This window comes from Rhinatrema bivittatum, chromosome 2 (assembly GCF_901001135.1).
Source record: "Rhinatrema bivittatum chromosome 2, aRhiBiv1.1, whole genome shotgun sequence".
NCBI classification, from domain to species: Eukaryota; Metazoa; Chordata; class Amphibia; order Gymnophiona; family Rhinatrematidae; genus Rhinatrema; species Rhinatrema bivittatum.
In genome coordinates, this window is record NC_042616.1 from 669,801,998 (window position 1) to 669,828,561 (window position 26,564).

The following is a 26,564-nucleotide window of genomic DNA, read 5'->3' on the forward strand; positions in this document are numbered from 1 at the left end:
GCTTGCTGGCTCCTTTTCCTCTCCCCGGTTGGCGCAATCCTTCAACAATGTGGTAAAGGAGCCCTAATGGCTAAGTCAGACATCGAGTCCGCAATCTTGTCAATCCTAACAGTTTCTTTTTATTGGGATTCATCTTCAAAAATCAGTACTACTTCGACAAGTGATTGCCCATGTGGTACTCCGTATCTTGCGCATACTTCGAGTTGTTCAGCTCATTCCTGCATTGGGTCACCTTCAAGAAAGTAGGGATCCCGAACATAGTACATTACTTAGACGATGTCTTGTTCGTGGGACCATCGGATTCATCTACATGTGCATGCCTGTTATCGGAGTTCAGCAATCTAGCTTTTGAATTCGGTGTACCTTTAGCCCTGGACAAAACAGAAAGGCCCTTCCACAGTGGTTCTTAACAGTTTAACAAGATTCTAGGCGTAGAGTTAGACTCCAACGCAATGATATCTTGACTGCCACCAGATAAGCTGAAAAACACTCAGAACATGCTCAATCACGTACTGGGAGCCAAAAAAATGACATTAGTCAAGGTACAGTCGCTCATAGGAACTCTAAACTTCGTATGCTGGGTCATATCAATGGGGCAGGCCTTCCTGAGGAGGTTGACTGCTAGCACAGCTAGAGTGAGTTGTCCAAATCACTACATCAGGATTACAAGGCTTATAAAAGAGGACTTATCTTTATGGATATCCTTCCTGAACAGCTTCAACGGGATATCCGTATGGCCAGATTCCCCCATCTCCAGTCGCGATCTGGGCATTTATTTGGACTTATCAGGAGGTGTTGGTTTTGACAGATATTTACCTTCAGCTGTCAATGTTTTCCAGCTCCCAAAATTGATGACTCTAGTTGTCTCAGCAAAAGCCAATCATTTGATATGGACCTGTTTATCATCTGGCCCAGGAACCAATGGCAGCACCAGGCTTTCGGCAGACCAATGCTTTCATCGGGGTCAAGGTGTAAAATTATCTTCATGAGACTCATCTCTTTCAGAGCCCCATAAAATATGAATTCATACACTGACTGTAGGGCATGTTTACATGTTGCATGACAGCTTTGTCAGTTTTGTACAAATTGTTGCCAATTCACACAGATTAGTTGTATGTCTGCCCATACAGTGTGCGCACAAAGGCCATGGTTTCCCAGCATTAGCAAGCTGAAGGCACACCTACATTAAAAAAAAATTGTGTGGCACACCAACCTCCACAGAGTAGTCAGTGCGGACATGCAGAAGAATCATATGGCCAAAACAAGAGCTAGCGAGGCACTGAAAGTCCCACCAGTCTCTCTTCCACATTTAAAAAAAAAGAACATAGGTGGTGGAGACACACATGTACCTCTCAAGATGGACAAGCCTTTTCTATACCAAGAATAGTCCAAATAAAACCTCTTTATTTGAGTGGAGACAAGTATTCTTACACGTGCCCGACTCTGGCCGAGTGACCTGCTTTGTATTATCAGGTGTACATAATTAATTGATAATTATCAGTATAGCAATTTTCAATTCATTTTATATAATCAAGGTTTTGTTAGCATCTTAAGTTTAAATATGGCACTTGCACGCAACAATATAGACCAATATCTTCAGTAGATATGGCAGTGCCTGATTTTAGCTTGGAGTGCCATATTTTTATGATTACATAATTTGTATTGTGATTGCATATTGTATATTGACGAGCGGATTTTAAAAGCCCTGCTTGCGTAAATCCGCCCGGATTTATGCGAGCAGGGCCTTGCGCGCCGGCGCACCTATTTTCCATAACCGCTGGTGCGCGCAGAGCCCTGGGACGCGCGTAGGTCCCGGGGTTTTTGGAAGGGGGCGTGTCGGGGGCGGGACCCGATGACGCGGCGTTTCGGGGGCGGGGCGCGGCGTTTCGGGGGCGGGACCGGGGGCGTGGCGCCGGCCCGGGGGCGTGGTCCAGGCATTCGGACCAGCCCCCGGGTCGGAGGATGGCGCGCCAGCGGACTGCTGGCGCGCGAAGATTTAGGTCTGCTTCTGGCAGGCGTAAATCTACGGACAAAGGTAAGGGGGGGTTTAGATAGGGCTGGGGGGGTGGGTTAGGTAGAGGAAGGGAGGGGAAGGTGAGGGGAGGGAACGGAGGCAGGCTGCGTGGCTCGGCGCGCGCCGGCTGCCCAAAATCGGCAGCCTTGCGCGTGCCGATCCAGGATTTTAGAGGATACGCGCGGCTATGCGCATATCTTATAAAATCCAGCGTACTTTTGTTTGCGCCTGCTGCGCAAACAAAAGTACGCGATCGCGCTGTTTTTAAAAATCTACCCGAGTATTTAAGAATGTGTTTAGATACTAGCTAGTGCCTGTTCTTATATGATTATTTTTAAAGAATTTTTTTCAACATTTGATCTGTATCTAATGAATTATAATATGATAGTCTGAATTCATATTAACTGTACTCACAAGTTATTGTCAATTAAGGTAATTAGGTTCTTTATGTATTAAATAATAACTATATTCAGAATTACCATTTATGTATTTTCAGACCGTTAGATAATTGAAGTTTTACCATAAGCGAATTGTTGTAATAGAAAAGAGAACCTCTTCACACAGGTATATTTATTGTTATTAGTTCTTAGTTCTTAGTGGTATTTATTAAGTAATTTTTTAATAATTGATTTATATGAAGTGTGATTTGTATTTTATTCATCGGTACCTTTTAATGTTGGTTTTAATTTGTTTTATGTTGTTATGTATACTAATTTATTTATTTATGTGATATATTTATTGTTTTAGCCCCTGAGGCAGCCCCAAGTGGGGCGAAACTCGGCCAGAGTCGGGCACATGTAAGAATACTTGTCTCCACTCAAATGAGGTTTTATTTGGACTATTCTTGGCGTCTAATCTGTATTGTTGCCCAAACGGCGTTTTTAGACAACCTACCCTCCTGTTTCATCAGTCCAAGCCTTTTCTATATGCAGCGTTGGTTTGGTACAGGCAGCCGGCTAAGGGCCTTATTTACTAGGCACTTTTCCCATAGATACAGAATCAGGCTGATACAAAAAAACGTGCGGGAGAGTGGGCGAGCGCCCACTCTCCCGGTGCATGCACAGGCCACTCTCCTGGGTGCGTGATTCAGGAGGGTGGCCTATGCAAATTAGGGCCCACAGTAAAAGGAGGCGCTAGGGACACTAGCGCATCCCTAGCGCCTCCTTTTTGACAGGAGCAGCGGCTGTCAGCGGGTTTGACAGCTGATGCTCAATTTTTCTGGCGTCGGTTCTCAAACCTGCTGACAGCCACGGGTTCGGAAAACGGTCGCCGGCAAAATTGAGCGTCCGTCTTCCGACCCGCGGGCCAATTTCTACTTTTTTTTTTTTTTAACTTTTGGGGCCTCCGACTTAATATCGCTATGATATTGAGTCGGAGGGTGTACAGAAAAGCAGTTTTTTCTGCTTTTCTGTAAACTTCCCCGGCGCCAGCAGAAATTAACCCCAGCCTTTGGGCAGGCGTTAATTTCTGAAAGTAAAATGTGCGGCTTGGCTGCACATTTTACTTTCTGTATTGCGTGGGAATAACTAATAGGGCCATCAACATGCATGTTGTGGGCACTATTAGTTTCGGGGGGGTTGGATACGTGTTTTCGGCGCGCTATTACCCCTTACTGTATAAGGGGTAAAGCTAGCGCGTCAAAAATGTGTGTCCAAACTTGGGCTAACAGTGCACTCCACCGGAGCGCACTGTACTATATCAGCCTGAATGAGAGAAAAGCCTTAGTAAATCAGTCCCTAAGAGGTTAACTTTAAAATATGTAAACACGTGCCCATATGCATTGTGCATTCATGCTCATGTATTTTATATTGTCCATGCAAATGGGCATGCACGATGTAAAATATTTGTAAATCTACAGCATTTAAGTGCATTTAAGAGATATGCGAAATGTATTTTCAACATAGCCAGATAAGTTTTGACTTATCGGCCAAGTGGCAGACTATGTCACGCTTTTTAAGACTTATCCAGCTAAGTCTGAAGGTAACAGACTTACCTGCATTGCTTTGGCAGGTTCTAAAATAGCAACTTATACATGTAAATGTTGGCCCTGCCCGGGAACGCCCCTTTTTTTTTTACACGTGCAATTGTGCTCGGGTGTATTTTTTGGCATGTATGTCTGGGTTTATAAAATGGGATTTATGCGACCATGCACTATTTTACATGCTGAAGTGCTAATTTCACACACATAATCTTTTGAAAATTCGCCTTGAAGTTAGTTACCTTGACTGCCACTTAGGGCTGCCAGAGCTTCTTCACTACTGCTATGCCCAACACTCAGAACGAGTTACATCCACAGTGCCCAGTGCATGCTCTTCCCATCTCATTCAGCCTATTCGGCACATTCATTGTAAATATTCTGAACAGCTGAACCCCTGATAACAGGTTTGACCAAAGTGGATTTTAAAGTATAAGTATTGCAAGCCCTAGCAAGAAACGTAGCACTGATTCTTTTTTATCTAAAAATCCAGGAAGTCTGGAAAAAAAAAAAAAAGGCTGGGGTTTACTTTAGATAGCTGACCTATCTATTATTATTAATTTAATACATTCATAAGATGCCTACTGACACAGCTCTAGGCATCCCAGTGAATAAAAAGGTTTCAAAAATTGATTTTATTGGAGGTGTAGCTGTGGCAGCTGGACTTACATCTGCCTGAAATCTGAATTCTGTTAGAGGTGAATAAAAAGGCACATGAAGTATTTAGGTGAATGGATATTTGCAGGCAGGTCGGTAAGCAGAATGGAGGGTGGCTCTTCATCCTGCTTGATCCAAATATTTCTCTGTGACACTCTTTCAAATATCTGCTTTTAAGTCAGTTGCTATTTAGTGAAACCAAAATATTTTTTGCCATTCGCCTTACAGAGGCCAAAAAGAATGTGGGTGAATTGAACTCCTGATACTGTTTTTATTTGCTTTTTGTTTGTTTGATTGGACTCAAGTTTTAATGATTATAGTCAATAGATAACAACAAAGTACACGGAATTTCACTATAATTTCAGCAAAAGTGGCTTCAAATCATTGGAATGTTGGGCATGTGGGTTCTTATATTAGAATCAGGGAGGTTTTTTTATTTTTTGTTTTAAAGAGACAGCCTCAAAGTGAAAGAACAAAGCAGTCCTTTGCCAGAGTTGTTAGATAAGCAGCATGTTTTGTGAATTACTTTAGATGAATCTTTTTTTGGCTCAATACTTTTAAGAATAAAGACAATAAAAGAAAACAGCAGCAACAGTTTACACATGAACTGATGTGGTTTTACTGCATTTAGTCAGATACTTAATTCAAACATGCTGATACACACATTACAGTTGCGTCACAGGGTTTTCTGTACAGGAAAGCTTTACATCATTTCCCCCCCCCCCTCTCCTGTACAACACCTTTTCTATTCCAGCTGTTGTTCCAAGTCAAGATGCAGTTATTAAAAACACTCAGTTGATGCAAAAAGGCAAGTCAATACAACACAGAAATGGGTGTAAATGTGCTTCACACAACAGGGAAAAAATGTTTCTTGGAAGCAAGACGCCTCATTTAATTGAGAATGGTAATGGAAATCAAATGCAATCACTACTTTCCCTGGAGTATATTGCAATTGATCATTACTAACATCAGTTCATGTTTTAAGCAAAAATTTTTCATGATTTAAACCAGTTTTCTTTTTTTGCATACAATTCAGAGTACTGTATCATAAAGTCATATATATTTATATAGGATGAAGAATGCATGTCTGCATCAAAAGATAAGCTGTATGACTGTACATGAAGACAACAACTACAACTTTCACAGCACTGTCATTGGTTAATTTGTAAATATTCACGCATTTATTAAAGAAAGAGTAAAACTGATCTTAAACTACACTATGAAAAACTGTAATAGTTGAACCAATGCTGCTTGTTCTTTAGTATTAATTTTATTTAAAAACGTATCTTTTGCTTTAACACTTTTCTACAAATAAATTGTTAACCTGAAGCTCCAGCAGCATGATTAGATTTCTGCTGCCGTGCGGCAACTGAATTATGATCTGATCTCAAGTTTCAAGGGAAATATTGAATGTTTTACTTTTCCCTGGTGAATAAAACAGTACCATGTATTATCTCTTTGTGTTAGAATAGTGTTGTCTTCACATAAGACTCAAATAATGGTATTAAGTCATTCATTTCCTTGTACATATACACCCTATTGCGTGTTGACAGGTTTATAAGGATGCAGTGGCAGCTGGGGGTGCCGATGAGGTCCTACACGACAGCCTTTGAATCCTTGCAGTCCTGAGCACTGGTGCCTGAGTTAGTCTGTTTATTGTCTGCCTTCTCTCCCAGATGCTTGGCTTGTCTGAAAGATTAATACATTAACAAGAGATTTAAGGTCCAGGGTTGCACATCTCAAGACATGTTTATTAGCAGATGGCAAAAGAGATTTAAAGGTCACCAGAAAAGGTGACATTTTAAAGTGAAAAAATATTTATGTTCAGATAGCATGCTGATGAGATCATGTGGAAATGGGCTTGATGAAATGACTGTTTATAAATAGTTACCATACTTATTGATAAATCTCAAATGCCCTCCTAAATTGTTATGCAACAAGTAACTGATTTTCTTGTGATGTTGCATGCACATTTCACTTTTTGAAATATAACGATCAATAAGGATGTTTTTTTCTCTCTACTCCATTATTCAAGTTTAAAAACAAATTTGACATTTGGAAATTTAAAAAAAAAAAATACCCCCAAACCCCAATCCACAAGAACAACTTGAGGCATCCTGATGACATTAACAGTTGTTTTAAGGTGTGACTATTGATATAGACAATGATATCATCAGCTGGGTGACATCTTTTTACACTTTCAGATTAAGACTTTAGAACAAACTGCACTTAATAACAGCAGTGAAAATGTAAGGCTCAGAGGATAACATTATGCCCATGAGAACACAGAGGACTATGTTACTATGTTCTCAGTAAGCAGGGCCATTCACAGTGAATGGTGGATAGCTACATAACTACAGAGCAATACAGTGAGCCAAAATGTATTTAACTTAAAATCAAGTTACAAGCAGAATTCCTTTCAAATGAAACAAGCATTTCAGCTTGTCAATAGTTGACCCTCAGTCCATAATACAATACCTGTCTTGTAAAAAGATATGTTACTAAATCTTCTATATAGTAACATTTTATTTTTTTTCCTCCAGATCAAAAAGTATTCAATGAGAACCATGTTTATAGTTAGGAACAATTTTTTCAATCACTAACGACACATTTTCGGACAAAGAATTAGTTAGTCTGTTGAGGAAGTGTATATCAACTTATCTTTAACAACTTCCCTTTTATCCCCAAACTTTAATACATCAATTTCCCCTAGGGACTGTCTCCAGACTTCTAATGGGGTGACAGAAAATGACACATTTGCAAAAAACTTAAAACTCATTAAAAAGTGATCAGACCACAAAATCTCTTCAAACTGTAAATCAGACACCAAGTTCTGTGAAACTAAATCCACTGGTTCTAATAATAAATCAAGGATACGACCCGTCAAATGTGTAAGAACATAAGAACATGCCATACTGGGTCAGACCAAGGGTCCATCAAGCCCAGCATCCTATTTCCAACAGTGGTCAATCCAGGCCATAAGAACCTGACAAGTACCCAAAAACTAAGTCTATTTCATGTTACCATTTCTAGTAATAGCAGTGGCTATTTTCTAAGTCAACTTAATTAACATTCGCAGTCTGCACTTCTGTGTCCGTCCCCCCGCCCCCCCTTTCACCTACCCCGTGTTCCCTCTCCCAAGCTGCCCTACATATCACACAGAAACTCAATGCTTGGTGAAACAAGGCCGCAGCATTTATTAATATTAATTAGAATGAATTAACATAATTACATTACCGGTACCCGAGCCGTCGGTACGTTCAACCCTAATGCATTCCGGGCGTCAAAGCCGGCGTCCGCCGTTTAAGCCAGTCCGCCACCGTCTTACCGGCCCCCCGCCGTGCCAAAGCCACAGGGCCATTCTTCCAGGCTGCCCAAGCCTGAATACACGCACTTTCTTTTACCGAGGACTTCCGGTCCGTCCTGACCGTGTCCTCGAGGTCCCCATCTACCTACCGACTTGGGTACCCCCGCCACCAGACTGGGACAGTGCCCCACTTGTCCCAGGCCCCCCCCTATTACTGCGGCCCCACCTTGCTAAACACTCGCTCCAGCGATTCTTGTATGGAGTTATTAAATAAATCGTAACCGATGTCAGACAAATGTATTCAATCCGGTCTATACAGGCCTGAACATGGCTCGTCTGCCCATTCATGTCTGATTTGGTGAATGCCCCTCTGTTGTGCCCATAAACCAACCTGCCTATTAATCTTCTTCCTGCCCCTGCCCTATAACTTGCTGCCCTGCCATTTAATCCTAGGTATGATATCCAACCAAATGATGGCTGTTCCCGGTGTCAACTCCCTAATCGCGGCCAAGTCTCTCTTTACCATCTCTATCAACTGTTTGGCCAAATGTGCCCCCAGGTCATTGCCCCCGAGGTGAATAACTATGGCATCTGGTTGTTGAGACGTGCATAGTTTGTGCCGCAGCTCTGCCAGCAGGTGTTCCCATTTCATTCCCGACCTTCCCATCCATTTCAGGCTGACTCCTCTCGGAGCCAGTCCCAAGTGCACGCCATACGGTCTTTCCTGTGCCCTCTTGGCCGCCCATCTCACGAAGGAATGTCCTATTAACCATGCTATCTTCCTTTGGCTCCATGCATCTGCGGGTGAAATTAAACGAGTTAGTTACCCATCTGCACAAACTCAGGCCTCACATACAGCTTGGCCACCGCGGATTGCCAACGACCAATCTTACGGATGGTGTCCATCGGCAAACCCGCTTGCGCTGTGCTAGTCGCTACCCCGATCTGGAACGAATGTGTTCCATAATCTCTTGGGTCCAATCCTATGCTTTCTAAGACTTCGCGTAACACCGCTGCAAACTGATACCTAGTCAGAGGAACGCCATCCCTATGCACCAGCAAGTGATCCCCACCCTTCGGCCTTATCCGCAAATAGTTCTTTATGTTCCTCACCGGGCAAGTTACCTGTGTCCCCGCCGTTGTCAATAGAATTGCCGCCCCTTTTGCCTTCTGGTCTGTCTTCGATTTGTGGACCCGGAGTCTAATGAGCCGGTCCTGGACTTGTACGTTGCCGTACAATAACCCGTTATAACCCTTATCGTTTTTGGATGGGGCCACCAACTCGCTAACCCTTAACGCAGCAAAAAATGCTGTGCAGAAAGCTGCCCTGAACAACACCGCTTCAAATGGTTCAGTGCATACGTACTGTACCGCGTACCACAATCTGACCAATATCTCGTGCGTAATGGGCCGTCTTTTATCGCTTTCCCATGCTACCTCCCTCGCCCACCCTGCTAGCAACTTCTTGACTATGAAGAAGCTGAACGGATCCCCTAGACCTTGCGCCTTGGTAAAGAAAGCAAAACCGGCCAAATGGTTGATCGTGGCTCCTCTGGACAGGCCTGCCTCCTTTGACCATGATATGAACCGAACTATCAGGTTTGCCTATACCATCCCTGTTGCACTACCCTGCCCTCGCAGAAACTCCTCAACCTTAGCATAACCCCGGCAGTATGATTTCCAAGTCGCCGGGGCAACAGACGCCCTCAACAATCCCTGCTCGATCTTGTTCCAATTTGCCATAGACGGTCCGGTATTGGGACTCCCTTCGCCTCTGCCTCTTGCACCTGTTGGCGAAAAAGATCCCACTTAGCCCTTGAGAGCGCATCTGCCACCTGATTCCGGGTACCCGGCACGTGTTTTGCCCCTAAGGTCATGTTCAACCGCAAGCTCTGCAGGACCACTTCCCTCAACAGCCCAGCCACCCGCGGACAGTGGGCAGCCTGCTTGTTCAACACCGTCACTACTGCCATGTTGTCGCACCAAAAGACTATTCGTTTGTTGTGCAACTTGTGGGCCCACACTGTAATCGCTACCAATATGGGAAAGAGTTCCAGGAACATTATATTCTTTACCAAGCCGCCATCCCTCCATGCCTGCGGCCATGGCGCCGCACACCAGGCACCCTGACAATACGCCCCGAATCCCCAACCTCCTGACGCGTCCGTGTAAATATCCAAGTCTCTGTTGGACATTGCCTCCTCCTGCCACATTGCTATGCCGTTGAAATTATCCAAGAATTGCAACCACATTACAATTTCGGCCCTTATTGGTCTCGCTACTCTAATGTGGTGGTGCGGGCGCTTCACCCCTTTCGTCGCATCTGCCAATCGTCTCAAGAAAGCCCTCCCCATGGGTATTACCCGGGTCGCGAAATTCAGACTTCCTATTAAGGATTGCATCGCGGTTAAGGTGACCTTCCTTGATGTCAATGTCTGCCTAAGCAAGTCCCAGAGCTTGCACACTTTCTCTAACGGCAATCTCGATGTCATTGTCTGCGTGTCTATCTCTATGCCTAAAAAGGACAAGGTGGTAGCTGGACCTTCCGTCTTTTCCTGTGCCAAAGGACCCCGAAATCTTGGGCCATTTCCTGAAATCCTGCTAGTAGATGTGCACAGGTGTTCCTATTGGCCGGTCCCACAAACAAGAAGTCATCCAGGTAATGCACCACGTTGCCATTCCCAGCCCTTTTTTGGAGTGCCCAGTGTAGGAATATGCTAAACATCTCGAAACAAGCACAAGATATAGAACACCCCATTGGCATACATTTGTCGAAGTAGTATCTACCGTTGAAGCGGAAACCTAGGAGCGGGAAGCTGTCGGGATGAACGGGCAGCAATCTGAATGCGGACTTTATGTCCACCTTGGCCATTAAAGCCCCTTGCCCGCATTGCCTTACCAAAGCGATAGCCGCATCAATGGATGCGTATTGGACCCTGCAGGCATCCTCCGGCAATCTCTTTTAAATTGGTAGGTTTATTACATTGTTGTTTCTTTTACCTCATTGTTAATTTTCTCTATCGCTTCTTTACATTCCAAGTTGCATTATGTCCCTGTTTTATTGTAACTGCTATTTCCTCTTCTATCACGTTAATGTTCTAAGTATTTCTTCTTTTGTCACACCCTGTTAATTGTAAACCGGCATGATGCGACTCCCATCGCGAATGCCGGTATATAAGAAATGCAAATAAAATAAAATAAATAAATAAATAAGTGATCGTTAACGGAATCACCCGGGGGATATGACAGGTTCTGAATAAGTCTGAACTCCCCTTGCTCTTTCTTAGGCACTACTGCCAAGGGTGAGACCATCATATCCTGGAAAGGCGGGTCCGCGAATGGGCCCGCCATCCTGCCCAATTCAATTTCCTTAAGGACCTTCTGCTGTACTATGCCCACGTGTCTCACTACAGAGACAGCATTTCCAAAGCTTGCGCTCCTAAATTTTCCGTGAAATGGTATTCTAAAACCGTATCTAAAACCCTCCCTAAGCCTGGCAGCGTCCTCTCTTCTAGGGTATTCTGCCAGCCATTCCGACATGGTTGCCAATTGTATTGGCGAAGGTGCCTTGCTGAAAACACTATTGCTTTCCTCCACCGCCGAGATTTCCTGCCGGCCCTTGCCCTTTTTTAATACATTTACTTGCCGGGTCCGGCGCACATGGAACATATATGTTTAAATTTACATTTGTGGAAGGTGCAGCCTGCCTTGTTGAATCTCCAACACACCTTGTTATTCCCGCTCTCCCCCCAGGAACTACTCCCCGGTGTTGGTGGCCCGTTGCCCGCCTTTCCGGGCCCATGTGCTCCGCCTATATCAAGGACCTTGCTAGTCATCTGACGCAGCCATAAACCCACGTCCTGTGTTCCCCATGACATGTTCTTGTTGTCTTCCATTTTATCCCTAAACTGCTCGTCATAATTTAACCAGCACCAGCCTTGATACTCCTTGTAACCCTCGAGTATTGCGTCTGCATAGCTAAGCATGGGTGTATATTGTGATGGGTCCTCCCTTCCCGTGACACTAATCATCCTCAAAAAGGCTCTGGCCCAATTAACTATGTTCTTTGCCACTTTCACTCCCCCCCCCTTCTTCTCCTCCTTTCCCCTCTTCTTTCTCTCCGATGCACCCTTCCTACCCTCCAATATGGAGAATATATCTATATACTCCCTTTTCCTTATTTTGCTTCGCAACGCCCTCGGAACACTTTCCCACAACTCTGCTAAGGGTGGCAGGGCCGTTGCAGCTCTCATGCCCGCTACTATGCGCCCAACCGCCGCAGAGGGCCCTCTGTCCCCTTCACTCCCATCGGAGTCCTCCTCTGACGAGTCAGTGGAAGATTCGCTGTCCTTCCTCCTTCTCTTATTACCCTTTCTTTTTGTCACTCCATCCTTGTCTCGTTCTCCACCGCTTTGCCCGCTGGGTGCCTCCAACCCGACCACCGAGTCCGCTGCTCCTTCTGGTGCTCGTGTCTCGCTGTCTGCCTCCGAGCTCGCCTCGCTTTCTCTGCTCTCCATCCCTTGTGGCTTTGCCTCTGCCAGCGTCGTTCACCGCGGTCCGTTTCCTGGGTTGCTGGCCCGACTTGGTTTTCCTCTCTCGCCCTTGGGTGGACTCCAATGCCTTTCGGGCTCCAGTGACCCTGTCCTGTGGAGCCATCGTTCCCCCGGTCGCCAGGTTGTACCATGGCGGTGGTACCTGCCACCATGGGGGGGGGTACATGTGTTGCTGGTAAGGATTAGCCATTGCAGCCAGCCATGTCTGGGCGCTGTGCTAAGTTCCTCCCAGCCCACCTTGTGTCGGTGACTCTGGTGGTGGGCCGGACGCTCCCGAGGGTGGCATGGCTCCTGCGCCCATCGCTGGCCAGATGGGCCATCCCCACTGCGGTGGGCCACCTTGCCCAGACTCAAACTGCATGCCTGGAGACCCATGGTGGCTGCCTTGTTCCGCCGGGGTTGGCCTTGCCTGCTGCCGCCCGCCTCCATTCTTCTTTGCTTGCACCTTCTTAGCCTTTTCCGCCAGTCCTGCCTCGTTCTGGTTCCTGTCCTGCAGTCTTCGCCTCCTCCCGGCTTCTCGTCTTCCCTCCCCCTTGCTTGGGGCAGGATCCGCCGGTGTATCCCGTGGCTCTGCGCCCCTCCGCTGCCTTGCTCCTCCCCGGGCTTTCGCTGCTCCTCTACCTGGCATGCTCGCGATCAGTACAAAGGACTCTTTTCTTTCTTTCTTTAATTGTTTTATTTATTTATTTATTTTTTACTCACGGTTTGTAGCTTCCAAAAAGGGAGGGGGGGGGGGGGAGAAGCGCTGGCAACTTCCTTGTCCAACTCCTGTATTCGGCTCCAGCTCTCCTGGGCTCCCGCGGCTCAGCTGTCCTGGAATCTTGCCTGCTTCTTTAAATTCCTTTCTGCCTGCTTCTTTAAATTCCCTTCTCCGCACTGCTCAGGCCTTCCTCCGCGCTGCTCAGGCTGCCCACGTGGCCACCAGCCGGGTTGCCGGGGTTGCTGCTTATCCCGGCGCCGGGATGCAGCAAAAAAGGAGCAGTTCACCTTTAAATTTTTTTACGGGTCCTCGGGTCCTCCTAGGCGTCCGCTGCGGTGCCTGCCCCCTCTGTCCGTTCTCCCGGACGTCCGACCGCTCGATCGATCGCGTGTTCGGCCTCCTATGCTGCCCCAGATGCTCCAGGCGAACCGGAACTGGCGAGCGCTGGCCAGGAAAAGGGCCGAGGCCCGCGCTTGCCGGCGTCTTAGAGGCCCCGGGTCTCGCGAGAGACCCGCGGGCCGACATCATCACGCTGGTGACACGCTAGCGCCGCCACGCGCGTCACCCTGTCCCTCCCCGTACCGGGGGAGGATCGTGCGCCGCTGCACGGGTTGCCCGGACAGCAGGTAAGGGGGGGGCCCTCCCCTTCGGCAGACGCCATGTTAAGGGGGGGGCCCTCCCCGCACGAGGCGAGTCGGCCCCGTTTAATAGCAGGTAATGGACTTCTCCTCCAAGAATGTATCCAATCCTTTTTTAAACACAGCTATTCTAACTGAACTAACCAATTCCTCTGGCAACAAATTTCAGAGCTTAATTGTGCGTTGAGTGAAGAAGAACTTTCTCCGATTAGTTTTAAATGTGCCACATGCTCATTTCATGGAGTGCCCCCTAGTCTTTCTATTATCTGAAAGACTAAATAACCGATTCACATCTACCCGTTCTAGAACTCTCATGATTGTAAACACCTCTATCATATCCCCTCTCAGCCGTCTCTTCTCCAAGCTGAAAAGTCCTAACCTCTTTAGTTTTTCCTCATAAGGGAGCTGTTCCATTCCCTTTATCAGTTTGGTCGCCCTTCTCTGTACCTTCTCCATTGCAATTATATCTTTTTTGAGATGCGGCGACCAGAATTGTACACAGTATTCAAGGTGGGGTTTCACCATGGAGCGATACAGAGGCATTATGACATTTTCCGTTTTATTCACCATTCCCATCCTAATAATTCCTAACATTCTGTTTGCTTTTTTGACTGCCGAGGCACACTGAACCGACAATTTCAATGTGTTATCCACTATTTATTTCTTATTTATTTATAACGTTTTTATACCGACATTCATAAACATATCCCATCGGTTTACAGATAAATGGGGATAAACCAAAGGATGAGAAATTGATTTATAAAAGTTACAATTAACAAGGGGTCAAATGGAACAAGTACGAACTATGACGCCTAGATCTCTTTCTTGGGTGGTAGCACCTAATATGGAACCTAACATTGTATAACTATAACATGGGTTATTTTTCCCTATATGCATCACCTTGCACTTATCCACATTACATTTCATCTGCCATTTCGATGCCCAATTTTCCAGCCTCACAAGGTCTTCTTGCAATTTATCACAATCTGCTTGTGATTTAACTACTCTGAACAATTTTGTATCATCTGCAAATTTGATTACCTCACTTGTCGTATTTCTTTCCAGATCATTTATAAATATATTGAAAAGTAAGGGTCCCAATACAGATCCCTGAGACACTCCACTGCCCACTCCCTTCCACTGAGAAAATTGTCCATTTAATCCTACTCTCTGTTTCCTATCTTTTAGCCAGTTTGTAATCCACGAAAGGACATCGCCACCTATCCCATGACTTTTTACTTTTTCTAGAAGCCTCTCATGAGGAACTTTACCAAATGCCTTCTGAAAATCAAAGTATACTGCATCTACCGGTTCACCTTTATCCACATGTTTATTAACTCCTTCAAAAATGTAAAGCAGATTTGTGAGGCAAGACTTGCCTTGGGAAAAGCCATGCTGACTTTGTTCCATTAAACCATGTTTTTCTATATGTTCTGTGATTTTGATGTTTAGAACACTTTCCACTATTTTTCCTGGCACTGAAGTCAGGCTAACCAGTCTGTAGTTTCCCAGATTGCCCCTGGAGCCCTTTTTAAATATTGGGTTTACATTAGCTATCCTCCAGTCTTCAGGTACAATGGATGATTTTAATGATAGGTTACAAATTTTTACTAATAGGTCTAAAATTTCATTTTTGAGTTCCTTTAGATCCCTGGGGTGTATACCATCCGGTCCAGGTGATTTACTACTCTTCAGTTTATCAACCAGGCCTACCACATTTTCTAGGTTCACTGTGATTAGGATGATCCACTAATATGTTTAAAATACTTCTGCCTCTGGACCCTCCCTCCATTCACAATGGCAATGCCCCAGTCCCCCTGGATACCCCTAATCCCCCAGATAATAAAAAACAAAACCTGCCAGGAATGAGTTTGTTCTTTAAAATAGTTTGTATGATTCTTCCCACAGTCTACAGTTTCCTGGATCAACCCTGGAGCCCTTATTAATGATTAGTGTTACATTGGCCAGTCACTAATCTTCAGGTACAATAGACAATTTTAATGATAGGTTATAAATTACTAGTAATAGATCTGCAATTTCATTTTTTAATTCTTTCAGAACTCTGGGGAGTTAACCATCTAGTCCAGGCAATTCTCTATTCTTTAGTTTATCAAACTGCCCTATTATGTTTTCCTGGTAAACTGTGGATTTGTTTCTGTTTTTTCAAATCATCACCATTAAATACCATTTCTGGCATGGATATCTCCCCAATATTCTCGTCAGTGAACATTGAAGCAAAGAATTCATTTAGTCTTTCTGCCATGGCCTTGTCTTCCCTAACTACCATTTTAACTCCTCGGTCATCTAATGGTCTAACCCAACAATTCTGAACTGATGTGTCGCGACACACCAGTGTGCTGCTAAGCACCAGCAGGGGTGTCGCAGCTGCTGGTGTCCCACTGCCCCAGTTGTGTTTCCCTTCTCCCCAGGGTTGGATTGGCTTATCAGGGGATTGATCATTCCCCGGTGGGCTGATGCAGTTGGTAGCGGAGTGATGCTGCATTTTGCCACTGGAGATCAGGCCGGCAACAACTGAAGAGCTCGTGCAAGGGAAGTGTGAGGTGCTCCCGCCCTTAGTTAGTCACGAGCCTTGGGGTCCCACTTGGGCAGATGGGAGCAACCCCACAGCCCCCCTGCCTGGGGTATTGCCCTCATCCCCTCCTCCCAGGCCCTGAAGTCAGCCGCCCCCTCTTCAAAGCGGTCCCAGGAGTGAGATTCCTGAGCAGAGGTAACTTCCTTCCCCCCCTCCCCTCTCCCTATGCTCAGAACTCGAGAGCTAGGAAACCTTTAGACAGCCAGTCATAGTACCATCTGTGACTTGTTTTCAGTCTTTTTATGCATCTTCTGCGGGATGCAGGAGCCGCAATAGAAATTTTTCTCATGTTTTTGTCAAGAGAGGGGCTATCAGCCTCCCTCCTGAAACTCGTTTGCGATGGTCTGAAATATCACCCTCTGCTGTCTGAAGGCTGCAGTTTGATCTCTCTCTCTGAGATGGCTCACTGGGTGCAGGAAGAGGTTGTAGGAGACCCCACGGATAACCCGCTGGCGGCTTCTGATGAGTGCAAGTGGGACATGATTCCACATATGCCTGAGCATCTTTCTTCATGGTTGGCCACCAATAGAATCTCTGGAGAGTGGAAAGAGTTCTAGCTTGTCAGAGGTGGCCTGCCAGCAAGGAATCATGCGCCCAGCGGAGGATCTTCTTTCAAAGTGGTCAGGGAACCACCATCTTCCCAGGTGGTACCGTGAGTGTGGTGGCGAGAAGGACTTTAGTTAGATCAATGATGTGCCGTGGAACATCCGGAATGTCATATGTAGTGAATGAACGAGAGAGTGCATCGGCTCCAGCATTCTTATTGGTAGTCTGGTATTGTAGTAGAAAATTAAACCGAGTAAAAAAAAGAGACCAGCGGGCCTGCCTGTGATTAAGGCATTGAGCATGGTGCAGGTACTCAAGGTTCTTGTGATCAGTATATACCGTGATCTGGTGCTGTGCTCCCTCGAGCCAGGGATGCCACTCCTCGAAGGCCAGTTTAATCCCCAGAAATTCCTTGTCCCCGATTCCATAATTTTGCTCAGTCGAGAAAAAAGAGCACAGGTGAAGGTGTGATTGACTGAATGCTGGCTGAGTAACGTACCAACACAGACGTCTGAAAAGTCTACTTCTATGATGAAGGGTCGTCGGGGATCGGGATGGTGCAAGCATGGTTCTTGTAGGAACGCCTCTTTAAACTCCTGGAAGGCAGCAACGGCCTTGGGTGACCATTGAGAGGGATTTGCTCCCTTACGAGTCATGGCTGTGAGTGGAGCAGTCAGTGTTGAATAGTGATGGATGAACGACCTGTAGTAGTTCATAAAACCAAGAAATCTTCGGAGTGCCTTAAGGTCAATCGCGAATACTCTTGGTCTTCTGTTAATCCATCTGGAAATCCTGACTCGAGACCACATAGCCTAGAAATGGGCAGACTCCTAGAAAGAACATTTCTCCAGCTTGGCATATAACTAGTTGCCCCTTAGGCGTTGCAGGACGTTGGCGACATCCTGGTGATGGTTCTGTGGGTCTTGGGAGAATACCAGGATGTTGTCCAGGTAGACCACGACGCAACTGTAGAGCATGTCTCTGAAGATCTCGTTCATCACATTCTGAAATACCGCTGGAGCGTTGCAGAGGCCAAACAGCATAACTAGGTATTCAAAATGGCCGTCGCGGGTGTTAAATGCGGTTTTCCATTCGTTGCCCTGGTGTATCCTGACCAAATTGTAAGCTCCCCTGACGTCCAATTTGGTAAATATCTTGGCCCCCTGGAGCCTGTCAAAAAGTTCAGAGATTAATGGTAAGGGGTAACGGTCTTTCTGGGTAATCTCATTTAAGCCACGGTAATCTATGCATGGCCGGAGGGAGCCGTCCTTTTTCCCCACAAAAAAGAACCCTGCTCCAGTGGGAGATTTGGAAGGCCAGATGAAATCTTTTGCCAAATTTTCTTGTATATATTCAGACATGGTTTTAGTCTCTATTAGTGAAAATGGGTAAACCCTTCCTTGGGGAGGCTCACTGTTAGGAAATAAGTTTATAGCACAATAGCACAATCAAATGAGCGGTGAGGAGGTAGAGTGTCCGCAGCCTTCTTTGAAAAGACATCCGCAAAAGAGGAGTACTGCGGCGGGAGACCTGGAAGAGACTTTGTAGTAGCTAGGCAAGGTATCGGGGACACGACCTCCAGGCATTTCTTATGGCAGGAGTTGCCCCATTGGGACAATTGTAGAGTGCTCCAATCGAATTGCGGAGTGTGTATTTTTAACCACGGCAGCCCAAGGACCACAGGGTGTATAGCCTTGTCCAGTATCAGAAAGGAAATGTTCTCCATGTGCAGAGATCCGGTGCGGAGTCGGATAGGGACTGTGGAGAAAGTACCTTTGCCTGGTAACAGTTCGCCATGAATAGAGGAGAGCAATAATGGCACTGGCGTGAAGACAGTGGGAATCCGGAGGTGTTCCACGAGTTGTCTTAAAATAAAATTTCCACCGGCCCCGGAGTCCACCAATGCCAGGGTGTCAAACTCCTGAGCGTCCGAACTAATTGAGACAGGCAGAGTTAACGGAGGAAGTGAGGTCAGGCCTAGGAGAAGTCCACTGGCAGAACCTAGGCCTGGGATTTTCACAGACAGAGTGGACAGGAGGGTACCGCATGACCCGGATGACCACAATACATACAAAGGCCAGATCTTTGACGACAATGCCTTTCTTTTGAGGATAGATGACTACATCCCATTTGCATCGGTTCCTCTTCCTCGGTACTTGGGGTGGTAGCGGTCTGAGAGGATGCCATTGGGCGAATGTGTGGAGCACCTGAAGCCATCTTTTTGGACCCTCTGGCCTCGTTTGAACGCTCACAAAGACGGCGGTCAATGCGACTGGCAAGGCCTATGAGAGAATCCAATGCCTCAGGGAGTTCTCGTGCTGCCAATTCTTCCTTGATACACGGGCTCAGACTTTTGAGGAATATAGCCCGCAGGCAGCCCATGTCCCAGTGCAATTCAGATGAAAGAGTCCTAAACTCGATGACATAATTGGTCAGCAATCTGGATCCTTGTTGCAGATGCAGGAGCGTATACCCGGAGATGGCCTTTTGACCTGGGTCGTCGAATACAGAGCAAAATAGGGCAAGAAAGCCCGGCAGATCGTGGAGGATCGGATCCGTTCTCTCCCACAGGGGTGTCGCCCAGGCCAACACCTTTCCATCCAGGAGGGACAGAATATATATTGTCTTGGAAACTACATCAGGGAAATATGCAGGTTGTAAGGAAAAGTGCATGTTGCACTGGTTCAAAAAGCCCCTACACAACAAGGGGGTCACCTGCGAAATGAGGAAGTTCTGGCAAGGGCACTGTAGGCCGGAATGGTGATGCCTGTGCAGCTGGGCTTGGCTTGGCAGGCGTCGAGGCTGCATCTAGCCGATTATTCAATTGATTTATGGCGCTAGCCAAAGTCTCCAGAATCTTTTGCTGCTCTGTAATTCGTTGGGCCAGGCCAGGCATGACCTGGAGCGCCGAGACTTGTGCCGGGTCCATGGACTTGGCAATATGTTAGGATTTGTGGGTATGTGGGCCCTGGGCCGAGCTGAGAGATGGTACCACCCATGGGGAGGAGCCCCGTGAAACTCACCTTTGGTTGGCGAGGTCTCAGCTGCAGGGTGCGTGGAACAGCAGGTACTGGAGAGAGAGCGACAAGGTCTGTGAAATGGGGTATGCCCAAGGAGGAGTCTTCTGTAGAGACAATATGGCAATGGTCTGCAGAGCAGGGTACACCGATGAGGGTTCCTCAGTAGTGATATGGCAATGGTCCGCAGAGCAGGGTATACCGATGAGGGTTCCTCAGTAGTGATGATAAGGCAATGGTCCCCAGAGCGGGGTACACCGAAGAGGGTTCCTCAGTAGAGATGTAAGGTCCGCGAAGTGGAGTACTCACAGTAGTAGTAGCAGCACAGTTCCAGAGGGAGCCCCGGGGAGCGGGGCAAGACGGTCCTAGGCGCAGGGCCCTCCGAGGAGCGGATAGCCAAATACAAGGAAAGGGCCCCTGAGGAGCGGGTACCCGGAATGTCTCACACTGAGGAGGCAGGAGCGGGAACGTGAAGTCTGTAGTGAGTGAAGCGGATTCAGCAATGAGGGAACTCGTTGCCAAGTCATAGGCAGACAGGGCCAGCCGACGTAAGAGTCCACAACGAGTGATGTCATCCGAGGGGGATGCCCCCGAGGTTCCCACCATGACGTGCATAAGACTGGCCCGAGAGTGTGCACGCCTAAGGAACTCCAAGGGCAAGAAGGTGGTCGGCAGCGTCCACGCCATCCAGGGAGGCCCGGGAACAGGGGCAGGCAGGCAGGCGATAGCTGGCGGAGGCTGCCAGACTACCCAATGGAGTCAATAGATAGACATGAAGTGAGCAACAGCGGTCGCAGCCGTCTGCGAGCAACGGGCGTAATGGGAGGTGGTGGAGTTTGAGAGGATCAAGTGGAGTGCTGTGAGGGTAAGCGTGGACTGATTGTTGGAGTGGACCACACCCCTGATAATTTGTTTTGGTCATTTTCTGGGGTCATGTGAATTTTCAAGTGCTAAAATGGGGGTCATATTGGCTAAACATTTGGGAAACGTTGCACTGGAATAATCATGAGATGTCAAAATACTAATGAGGATCCAGAGTATTCTAAGATACTAATACATAGAGGCATCCTCAGGGCATAATCTATATGCTTACGATGTAGTGTTTTATTATTGCATTGTTTTCTACTGTAGCTCTTCTGCTTCCTGTTCTTTTAGTCTTGGCTTCTCAGGATCATGATGCTAAACAACTTATGGAACACCACGTGGTGGCTAAGGTGGTTTATCTTTGTGGTATATCTATGTATCTGTTTGTCTATCTTTATGTGTGTGTGTGTGTGTGTGTGTAAAACAGCATTTCTGTTTCCTGTGATCAAAATTTTCTCCCAAATCATTCCCAATAGTCAAGTATTAGTTACTCTGTTGTGTTTAGAATATATTAATTTGTATGCTGATCTAGCCAATTTCCAGCACTTTTGAAGTAGATAAGATCCGGGTAGAGAAAAATAATATGTTAATTACTTCATTTAATAGAAGTGTCTCTTACTGCTATTAATATTCTTTCATCATCAGGATCTCTTCTTTCTTCCTCCATTTCCATATCTCCATTCTGCATATGTCTATCTTGCACAGTCTTCAAAGATGGTGATTACATAGCCTATGTAGCTGGTTAGCTTACATGCAGGCTGATCAGAAAGAAATGCGGGAGAGCGGGCGAGCGCCCGCTCTCCCGGCGCATGCACAGGCCAGTGTCCTGTGCTCGCGATATAGTAAATAAAAATATGTTAATTAGGGCTCGCGGTAAAAGGAGGCGCTAGGGACGTTCAATTTTGCCGGCGTTGGTTCTCAGACCCGCTGACAGCCACGGGTTCGGAAACCAGACGCTGTCAAAATTGAACGTCCGGTTTTCAACCCGCGAGCCGCTGGTTGATCTTAAATTTTTTTTATTTTTACTGCTTTTCTGTACACTTTCCCGGTGCCGAGAGAAATTAATGCCTACCTTTGGGTAGGCACTAATTTCTGAAATTAAAATGTGCAGCTTGGCTGCACATTTTACTTTCTGAATCATGCGGGAATAACTAATAGGGCCATCAACATGCATTTGCATGTTGCAGGCTCTATTAGTTTCGGGGGGGGGGGGGGGGGGGGGGGTTGGACGCGCGTTTTCGATGCGCTATTACCCCTTACTGAATAAGGGGTAAAGCTAGCGCATCGAAAACGCGCGTCTAACCACGGGTTAACAGTGCGCTCCACCGGAGCGCACTCTACCCTATCCGCCTGATGGCTGTTAATCAAACTTTCCACAATAACAGCAGCCTTCCATTTTACCTTGATCACTGCTTGTGTTTTATACAATTTTGATACAAAATGATTGCTGTCTTATGAGGTAAACTTGCAGCTATAGCAACTGTGTTTATGAAACATACATGAACACACATTTTAAAGTTTCAGGGACTAAGACAAAAATGTCATGATGATCACAGACATCTTAGAGCCAAGGCAAATCAACCTATATTCTTTTGGTCTTGCTGTCAGGTTGGAAACTTCTACAGTAACAAGAAAGCAGTTAGCAGTAGGATCTCAGTATAGGTTTATTAATACATATGCTGTGACACAGGCAGGACCTAATTTATTAACTGCAGGCTCTATAGAAATACAACTTAAACTCTCACAGTGCTACCTACAGTTTTGGGGCGAGGCTTAATCCATTCCAAAGTTCAGGTACACAGTAATTCTTAACTTTTGATGACAGACATATGCTAACACAATACTTAGTAAACACATCAAGTGACAATGCAATAGGAAACTGGCTTCAGAACACACAGATCTTACCAAGTCCATACAATTTGGGCTTCTGAGCCATCGAAACACTTGGAAGACTGATGTTCCCAGCTCCTTTTGAACCTTGAGGGCTAATATGGATTCTCAAGGGCAAGAACATAGGACTGGGCTTGCAAAATCAAGCAAGCCTTTGTTTGCTCTGTTTCCCTTCTATATAGCCAACAGATGGCTCAATATAGCCACCACAATGCACTTGCCTCTCACCCTGGCAGACTGTAGGTTCAAGGCCAGCTTAAGCTGAAAGTCTTACTCTGGCTTGTTCCATTTCTGAATGTCAATTATTTTTTAGTTATAATTCCAGCTAACCCTCTCAGTATGCACTAGGGATGTGCATTCGTTTCATCCGTTTCCTATACAAGCATGTAATATGAAACGTATGAAACATATGAAACGAATGCACATCTAATTGACATGTAATGGGAAATGTATGAAACAAATTAAACGAATGAAACAAATGCACATCCCCAGTATGCACAAGGATTATTATATAATGTACTGGAGCAGCTATGAAGGACCACTGAAGCACTGAAGCAATGATTCAAAATGCCAAAGCATTCTTAAGGCTTTAAAGTGCTCCGTCACCTTTGAGGCATGAGAGAACTTCTCAGGTGCCAAAAAACATATCAGCTAGAGCAGTGGTTCTCAACCTTTTTCCCATCATGACACACCTGACAGACCACGTTCACATGTGTGATACACTGCTCATTACAATTTATGGCAGAAATAAAAAATAAAGGTCCAGTATTATTTTTATTGTTAAGAATGACACAAGGAAAAGATACATATTCTATCTGAACACAAATTGCATAAACATTAAACAACCCACACCAAAACAGCACCAATTTCCAGCACTTAACAGTAATCACCTTACCTAAGAAAAGGCAACACTGAAAATATTACACCAGGCCTTAAGTCACCAATACATCTATTAGGAAAATGGACCAAGTGAGGCTGCTATAGAGCCCTACACAGAAACTACATGGCAGCAGAGAACCTCACTTGAATCACATGTGCTGACCCTCACCTAACAAAGAATAAAGAGACTAAAACGCATAACTAGAAGCATGCAGACAAAAACTGAATTGGAAACCGCAACAAGCCAGAGCCTCTGTATGCAGTGCAACAAAGGAAAAAAAGAAACATCACCCATCCTTATAAAACAAATCAAGAAATATAAAATCAGTAGCAGTAAAACCATACTAACAAAAAGAACAGATTATTTCAAAACAGCGGATGAATGGAATATCCAATAATAAAAACTCATCTAAAAAATTTCTAGATACCAATAAAATATTTTAAAATAGCAGACACAAAGACTTAGTAATGAAAAATAATAATAAAAATGTTTTGCTCTGCATACCTGGGAACGTTTGATATCCAGATGCCCTGAGATTGTTTTGAATTAGCAGGAGGAGGGGTGGTTTGTTTGGAACTTTCTCCTCTCTCTCACACTGGCTCACAATCGCTCACAAATACACATACTTTTTCTCACTATATAGGCTCTTAATTACACATTTACACACATGCTGTCTATCTTTTCAGGCTTACACACACAGGCTTTCAATCACACACATACATGCTGTCCTTTTCTCTCACACACAGACTCTCATTCACATGCTTACAAACATGCTCTCTCTTTCTCTCATTTACACACAGGCTCTCAATCAAATACTCACATGCTCTCTCACCTAAACCAGCTCTCAATCACACACAGACACAGTCTTTCTCTCACTTTCACACATGCTGTCAGTCATATGCTCCCTCACCTAAACCAGCTCTCAATCACACACATACTCTCTTTCACATGTACAGGCTCTCAATCATTCACATACATGCTATCTCACTCACACACACTCAAAGTATCTCAAACACACATGCTTGCTCATTCACTCACTCTCACCCTCCCACGAACTAGCGGCAGCAGCAGCAGCCTCTTCTACTTCTAACCCTAAAGGCAGCAGCAATCTACTTCATTTTCAGCCCTCGCGGAGCAAGGAGTCCCATTGACCGCGGGGGTTGATGATGTTTTTAGTTTTTCTCCGAGTCGCACAGCTCATTCCTCAGGTTGCGCCTCTCTTTTCTTCGGGCCAATGCTGTCTGCACTAGCATGGTCTCCTCTTCCCGCGCACACACCCGCTGTTCACCATTTCCTCTTCAGAGCAGTGGGGGGGGGGGGGGGGGGAGGGGGCGGGAAGAAGAGAGCATGCCGGTGCCGCTGACTCCTGCTCTCCTGCCGCGTTCCGCCTGGGCTTTCAGAGTTTTAAGCCCGGGTAGAGGACCTATCTTGCTTGGGTAGGGGGAGCAGTTGGGTCAACAGGGGACCAGGAAGTGTGGCGATACACCTGTGTGTGCTTGGCGACACACTGAGCTAGTGTGAACAGTTGACAATTAGTGCTGTGTCATGAGCATTACAGAGTGCTACCTTCTAAAACTTTAAGTCTGAAAATTTTCAGAGCAACACATGAGTCATATGACCCACTCTTGATTACAATGAAAACTGTCATGATCACAATAAAAATAGCTAACACTTACATCTCAATTGATCCATTTTCAGCTTTCATAGTCCCTTCTACTGGATCCAGTCCTCGTTCTGAAAATTGTTTCAAGGCACTTAAAGCAGCCTAGAGAACAAAAACAGTTGTCAAAGAATATCCCCCAATACACTAAACAGGAACTTCAGCAGCTCAGAAATTTAATTGTGGTGTTTGAATGTTGAAGAAAACATAACTGAACATAAAATGACTGTGGAATACAGTTCTATGTGAAGAGCTGGGATTAGATTCAGTTTGCCCCATTAAGGATTCACCTTCTATGAAAGTTTGTATGTATGGATTAGGAGCACATATTGTGAATCGTTTTTCTAAAATAATACTTTGTTCTGTAACGTGCTGTTGAGATATGGCCTATAAGAGGTGAAATGATGGACAGTTGTAATTTAACTCCTCTGGTATTTCACCTTTAATTTTCTCATATTAAATCCATTCCCTCCCATACCCACATGAAAATGGTTAGAATCAAGCATGTCCCATACAACCTGTGGCTAGAAATTAATCAGTTCTAGTGACAGTGACAAACCTTGTGTTAGTAGCAGTAAAAGGGTAGGGGTAAATTAGCTTGTCTGAAATTATTCTCTTTAGCGAAGGCTAAAAGTACCCACAGACTTCCATGGGGAACATAATTTTAATTGGATTAAAAAGAGGTGTTCAGGTTAGGAGAGTAACACAGTATGCACACATATTTTTAATTGTACACATGCTAATTTGTCTAAAATAAGTGAGTGCTTTTAGCTGCTAGTTTTCAAAGGGAAATAACCCAAACCTTCCAAACTATGTGGGCTATTCAAAACGTCCCCCTCAGTGCTTAATATCCTTTCAGGAAGTAGGTCTGCTATTATAAGTATTTGAATTTTCTGTAATCAGAAACACAGTGATATCTCTATTTAGACACAGACTGGATAGCAAAGTTAGCCGGTTAAACTTATCTGGCTAACTTTGGAGGCATATTCAACAGTGCAGCCACACTACTGAATATAACTGGTTAACTTTAGGACAGCTCTTTCACTCAATCAGATTTAGCCAGCTAAGTCATCTGGGTAACTCTGATTATCGGATTTAGCTGCTTAACTTAGCTGGCTAACTCAACTCCTCCCAGTTATGCCTCTGGGCTGCCCCTAACTTAGCCAGCTAAATTCTAGCCACCTAACTTATTAGCTGGCTACCATTTAGCCACATAAGGGCAGAATAGAGCCAGGTAAGCCATTTAGATGGATAACTATGTTTTTTTTTT

General features: G+C 45.5%; 1 protein-coding gene across 9 annotated transcripts in view; it reads right to left on the minus strand.

The window, feature by feature from the left end:
• Nucleotides 1-5,650: 5,650 nt before the first annotated feature.
• STAU2 (staufen double-stranded RNA binding protein 2) overlaps nucleotides 5,651-26,564 on the minus strand; it is a 559,185-nt gene continuing 538,271 nt past the window's right edge. For all 9 annotated transcript variants that reach the window (XM_029591479.1, XM_029591480.1, XM_029591487.1 and 6 more), the window contains 2 exons: nucleotides 25,311-25,399; nucleotides 5,651-6,335 (listed from right to left, as the gene is read on the minus strand). In XM_029591479.1, the coding sequence (XP_029447339.1) occupies nucleotides 6,242-6,335; nucleotides 25,311-25,399 (183 nt within the window). In that variant the 3' untranslated portion in view covers nucleotides 5,651-6,241. The remainder of the gene's footprint in view (nucleotides 6,336-25,310; nucleotides 25,400-26,564) is intronic.